This window comes from Egretta garzetta, unplaced genomic scaffold (assembly GCF_000687185.1).
Source record: "Egretta garzetta isolate BGI_Z169 unplaced genomic scaffold, ASM68718v1 scaffold307, whole genome shotgun sequence".
NCBI classification, from domain to species: domain Eukaryota; kingdom Metazoa; phylum Chordata; class Aves; order Pelecaniformes; family Ardeidae; genus Egretta; species Egretta garzetta.
Genome location: NW_009260294.1, coordinates 1 through 6306, shown reverse-complemented (window position 1 = coordinate 6306; position 6306 = coordinate 1). Strand labels below are relative to the sequence as shown.

Below are 6306 nucleotides of genomic sequence, written 5' to 3'. Positions count from 1 at the left end.
AATTCTGAAAGCAGTTTGAGAATACAAATAAGGCCTGCAGAGATCTTAAAATGCGCTCTCTGTATACTTAAAGGTAAGCTAGGGCTGTAAATAACCTAGTTATCAGCACATAAATTAGATTACAGGTTTGCTCTGATAATCTAAGTGAATTTGGAGAAAAATCAGTTGACTTTCTGAAGTCTAGTTACTACATTGATAAAATCAGAATATCAAGTCCCCTCCTGGCCCATGATGTAAAAACTTTTTACTTTAAGCAACCAGCCATTCAGATCCAGAGGCCCAAGGACCAAACTTCACAGCTGGAGCATGCACTGCAAAAGCTTTCAAGCAGTATTATATACGTACACTCTGGGAATTGGAGTTGTGGCGTCCGAGCTGTCTTCGTTTTCCTATCAAAAAAACAGAAATGTCAATGTTGGATATAACTCAGTCAGGTTTTGTGCTGCTAGAAAGTGATTTTTTCTGACTCACTTTGAAAAAAGTCTGGTCTTTGGTCTCCAACCAGAGCTGAAACAGTGCTGCCAATTCCTTGTCGTGATCTTGGCAAGAACCTAGAACCCAAGAAATCAGGAAAAATAGGAAATAGAAGTCCTTTATTTGTTATGAAGCTGGTCACTTGTACTTCCCAGTCATCTCCTGCTCCCTTCCCCCCTCTATGCACCACACTTCACAGACACAGACGCCCCAATTTCAAAACTTGAACACATCCAGGCTTGAGAAAGTGCTAAAACCTAGTTATTATCCTGTCTTGGTACAAAGGACAGTGCTTCAACTCCTGGCATAGCAGGCAAGATACTGTTTGAGACGCAGCCACCTGACATTTGCAGATGGTTCCCACTCCCCAAAGTAATCCTAGTCACTGAGTCCACGAGCAGAAACATGTGCCTACAAAACCTCCACCAAAGATTGCAAAAGGGACCTGAGGAATAGCTTCCTGACTCCAAATCTCTGCCAGTTTAAGCCTGCAAATGTGATCACCAGAATCACTATAGTTAAGAATGGAAAACTCTGCCTAGTAGCCAAAGGAACAAACATAAACACGGAGAGAGCTGTAATTCAATCAGTATGAACCTGGGCACATAGACTATCAATTTGCTCTTTGGTTCCCACTTTTAAAAATGAGAACAGTATATGTTTGCTCCAGAGAAGCTTAATTCATTTATAATTGTTATAATTAACAATTACTCTGAATAATCAGAAGATACGCTCTACAGAAGGGGAAAATATGAAGGTGTTCAGACAGATTTGAAGGGTGACATAAACATGGTTAGGTCAGCAACATAAAGAAAAACAGCCCAGTGCCTTTGCTCACTTATTTTCTGTCTGCTGCTGATACTAACATCTTGTGAAACACAATCCAAAACACATCTTTGCTCAGATAAAAGAAAAGAAAAGGCCTAACCAGTGAATTAACAGCTCTGTTTGTCCTTCTCTCTGGGCTGCAGCAAGCTAAAAAGTGAAGTCCTGGAGAAAACAACCAACCTTTACTGCAGTAGAAATCACAGAAGAGCACAAGAAACTCACCGAGCAGTTTCCATTGCTGAGTTTTTTCCTTGAATTCAACAAAAGGTGAGAAGCTGGAAGGAACATCTACAATGAAAAATGTTCATGTCAGAAACATCATAAAATCATCCATCCCCCAAAATCCTACTGTTGTAAGGCAAGCTGTTGAGTTAGACTCATCATGACAGATAAAGCGTTTTAAGTGATTATGTAAGTGCATCTGTAAATTTGTGCTTGCCCAAAGGGAAGGTCATCATCTCAGAGTAACAGGGCAAGCACAAGAAAAGAACAGAACAGGATAAGGAGCCTTTCATTTACAGGCTGTCAGATGAGATCCCGTCCATGCTGTCTGTTACTGTACAGTGACTATTCCTGGGCTCACGGGAAGCAACCTCGGGACTTACCGTATTCACCAGCGTTACAGAGAACATTACGTATTCGTGTTGCAAAGGCCACTACGATCTACACTGTCTCTCCCTTTAAAACTTCCCAGTAAACAAAGGACAGAATAATTTAGTTTGAAAGGAACATCTAAAGCTTAGCTGGTCCAAGCCCCAGGTCAAAGCTGGGCCAACTTCATGTTTCCAGCGGACTGCTCAGGGCATCACCTAGCTTGCCTGTTATTATCTCCCAAAACAACCACAACATATTCGCACAGGGAAGAGACTATTTTTTTTTTCCTGTTTCAAACATCCCGCCTGAAGTGCATGATCCGAACAGGAGAAGCTGTCTGTCTATAGAGGCAATTTCACACATATTTCCACATATGCAGGAATCAAGCAGGGTTTTATCTACTATCTGCATGCAAAACAAGCCTACTGCAATCAAGAAATGTAAGCAATAAAGCCTGCCAGAGGAACACTGTCAATAGTACGATGATTTACTGTAGCAATGAATTAAAAGGTGATTTGAGCTGAAATATAAACCAGCACTGATTAGAACTGAGGTACAAGCACCATTAATATTTTTAAGAGCCTTTCTTACCTCTGCTGTCACCTGTTAAGTACTGCAAGGCAGGTAAAACCAGTTCAGACCAGTTAGGGGCAAAGGAGAACCAGTTATTTAGTGCGCTGGCAGGAGAAGATTGCCAATCTAGAACTTTATCTTCAAGCTGAAGAGGAAAAAGAAATAGTCTACTAAAATTCTATTCTACTTTAAGCTATGACCGTTTTAAATAGAAACCAAAACAGTGAAACGCATCCATGGGACAAAAAGATTTTTATGTATATAAAAAAAAATCACCTGACTTTTTCAAGTAACCATAACATAGTATTTCAGACAACAGACACCAAAAAGGGGAAAAAACTTAACCCACCAGCCCTGCTTTTAATATACAGAATGTATCTAACCATGATCTAAAGAACAGGTATGGAAAGACAGGTTCAACTGACTAAACTTATGAAACCTGTTAAAAACAGAATGTGCTATGCACTCCCAAAGGGTTTCATTTCTTTAATACGTAATCTACATATTAATATAATTTACAGCAGGACAACTGTGGAGAAAAAATCACTATTGCAAAGCTGTAAAACCCCTCTCTCCCCTAATTTTGCTTTCTGCAAAGATTCCTAGGTAAGCGGGTGGTTCCTTACCACAGAGAGAGTAGCGGGTCCTTCCAGAAACAGTATCTCCAGAAGAAGGAAAAAGAAGCTGGAAGATATTTCATTTATTCCAAGGCACGGCTTCATCTCTTCAAGAGGTCTTCAAATGAAAGAGAACACAAGCAGAGTAAGTTCCCTGAGTAAATATTCACTTTCACACACAAGGATGAACACCACACATTCCACACATCCCAAGCTGCACAAAACCAATGCCTGCAAAAGCCCCACTAGAATCTGAGGGGCAACATCAGTTGCTCTCTCCAGCCGTGCAAGGCACTCAGTGCCCTTTGAAGCACTTACTCCTCTTTGACAGACGATAGAGGGATGGGGGAAGGATCCTGAGACATCGATGGGATTCCATCTGCATTGCTAAGAGAGTCAGCCAAATCTTCCACCTCGGATTTAATACTCTTCAGCTTTTTTTTCTTCTTATCTTCCTTTTCCTTCACCTTTTTCTTGAGGGTTGCAAGGTCGAATAAGGCTTTAGATATGATAAAAGGTAAGAAGAATAATGAGAAGAACTTCTTACCATATTTCACTAAGAATCATAAACTAGCTCTGTGTTTAAACGTATATTTGGAAATGTGGGTATTGTGTCACACTCCAGTGGCACCTGGTTCACCATCAGTTCATTCACCACCAGTTCATTCCATCCTCCCACTCATTTCCACGAATCTTCATTTTTCCCCTTGACGCACTCTGTTTTCATAGAAAACCTCTAGTTCTCAAACCAGCGTGTGTGAAATCAGAAAGGCAAAGGCAACTGCTTAGAGCAGAGATACAAATTAACTTTCAACAATTAGTTGGAAGCACCTTCAGTGGAAACTGGAGTTGTCTGTGAGCAACTGAAATGGAAGAACTGGCAACCCCAGAGGCGTCAGCCAGCTGCGGGAAGAGCAAAAGGCTACAACAGTCTAGTGAGACCACCTTCGTCCTCAGCTTTTCATGCCCACGGGATACCCTACATTCAGGCAGTGCACAAGTACCGCGTCCAAGCCACTGACCTGCTAAGGAACCTTTCCTGCCAGCGTTTACTCGAGTCATAATGTCCTCAAGAGTCACGTCTGTCGTCACTAGATCAGGGTGGTCCTACGGGACAACGGGACAGAAATCAAAATTGGGAAAGGACAAAGCGTTAAGATAGCAACAAGGGTACAGAAGATAATCCAAGTACTGAAATGCCCCAAACTTATCCGGGATCAGCTTCTAAAGTTATTTACTGCAACAAAAGTCAGGAAGTCTCCTAAATCCAAAATCCAAAATTTTGTCCCTCCGAAATGCATCACTAAAATTACAAAATCCTTCTAAACAGATAAGCACAAACAAGAGTTGCATATACATGCTGACAATTAAGTACAGGTTACGGTAAAGGGCTGAAGGGTGGCTGCACACAAAAGCAGCAGCAATCATTTTGTCACCCAGAAGCACTGGGAACTTTACAGCTAACAGATAAAAGACTAAGAGATAAAAGGTAGTCCCACCGCCCTGGAATTCTTGACAACTTACAGGTTGACGTTTTCGTTTCTCATGGTGCTTCCTTAACATCATCTTCAAATCACTTTCCCCAAGTTCTATCTTGTCTGCAACAAAAAAACATTCAGAGATTTAATTGCACAGTTTTCCATTATTGTTACTTTACAGAAAATTTCAGTAAGTAAATTTTCCTTATTTGAATTTCGTTCTTCTCATCAACCAATTTATTTCAATACTTTCTACCTTGGGTCATCAGATTTCATTGCTGATGCAAGTACGGAAGTGAAAAGCAGTGAGAACCAGCTGTACTGCACGAAGGGTTTGCAGACTTGATTACAGCAACCTTAGGAGGGATTCCCTCGGCACATACTCCAAAGTATTTTGAACTGGACTATACCAATGCTTCAACCATTAAAGGCAAAGCGTAACAGAGAAATCAGTATTATTACACAAACTGTAAACCCTTGTGTTAAAACATGAGCCTTCCAAGGAGAAAAAGATTAAATAAACTGGGAGAAGAGCCAACTGTTTTGGAGACTGCAAAAATGAAGCATTACAAGACTTCCTACCAAACAACAGATTTTCAAACCGATTTCTTGGAGGGTCTCAAAGTAATTCTCACCCCTAAATCCGTACCGACCCCTAGTTTCGTTCTCACCTGCTGTTTTCATGTCTGAGGTTGACAATGTGGGGATCACTCTCAGGGGAATGGGTGGACTCGGACAACGTGCTGGAGAACTTGGAGGCCAGGAGCTTAAATCTAAAATAAATACATACATTTATTTCTGCAAGACCTAGCACTGATCTACATAAGTCTATTACCCCATGTTCATTAGGTCACAGCCAATAAAACTGGAGTTCAGTTTCCATTCTTCTATCAAAGACACTGTCCCCACATCAAAAATTTGTCTTTCTCCAGTTGCACCTCAAGTCTCTAGTTCAGCCCAGGGCGTTACCTTCTTCATCAGAAGACAAGGTAGTATCTCCACACTCCTCTTTCACTTCCCTCAGAATCTTCAGGTAGCGCCGATGTGTCCGTCTGTCTCTTTCTTCTGTGTCGTACGTCGTCGAGAAGTGCTTCCTCCTCAGGGTCATATCAGGGCCTCCTTTCCTCGCTAAATCCAGCAAGTACTGGAAGATGAGATACGTGTGACACCAGCTGCACCTCAGTTCTTTATAAAGTAACCCTTACAACATATCAGTATCCACCATACACCCAACTTTAAAACCAGCATTTCAGACTACCATTTAAAGCGGGGGAAAGCAAGGAGAGATCAAGTAAGACATTTCTGCACCTTCATCTCCACATACAGTACCTGTCATTTTATGCGGGCTGCTGAGAGGAACCTAACAATTGATCTGAGATCGATTTGTGCAGTTTCCACACCAAATACATAACTCAAACATGCAAAACAGTCTCTTTTGAAGAAAATATTTTACTCTTTATGGCTACAGAGGAAATAAGCTTCCTACACACTTCTGTAGTCTTTTTTCCTGTACTGTTATGGGGCGTTTTACAAAGACAGACGTTCATCTTCATCCATACATCCCACATGTTTCAACGCCTAAGCATAACGAAATGGTAAGCGAGCAAGTATTTGCATCGAACACGTTTCAGTTGGCAGCAATTAGCTGACAACAGTATCCATAGAGCAAGACTTCATCGGGGATTTACAGGCATCACAGTTTCATATCTATGGTCTGAAGTTGTGCCAGGGCAGGTCTAGGT

The 6306-nt window shown here is 41.3% G+C and overlaps 1 protein-coding gene across 1 annotated transcript in view; it reads right to left on the bottom strand.

Moving 5' to 3' along the window:
* NFRKB (nuclear factor related to kappaB binding protein) overlaps positions 1-5733 on the bottom strand; it is a 30975-nt gene extending 25242 nt beyond the window's left edge. Inside the window, exons 1-10 of the mRNA XM_035897968.1 lie at positions 5534-5733; positions 5236-5337; positions 4611-4684; positions 4109-4193; positions 3405-3585; positions 3096-3204; positions 2488-2614; positions 1525-1590; positions 472-551; positions 346-389 (exon numbers count right to left, since the gene is read on the bottom strand). Of these exons, the coding sequence (XP_035753861.1) occupies positions 346-389; positions 472-551; positions 1525-1590; positions 2488-2614; positions 3096-3204; positions 3405-3585; positions 4109-4193; positions 4611-4684; positions 5236-5337; positions 5534-5672 (1007 nt within the window). The 5' untranslated portion in view covers positions 5673-5733. The remainder of the gene's footprint in view (positions 1-345; positions 390-471; positions 552-1524; positions 1591-2487; positions 2615-3095; positions 3205-3404; positions 3586-4108; positions 4194-4610; positions 4685-5235; positions 5338-5533) is intronic.
* Between the last annotated feature and the right edge of the window lie 573 nt (positions 5734-6306).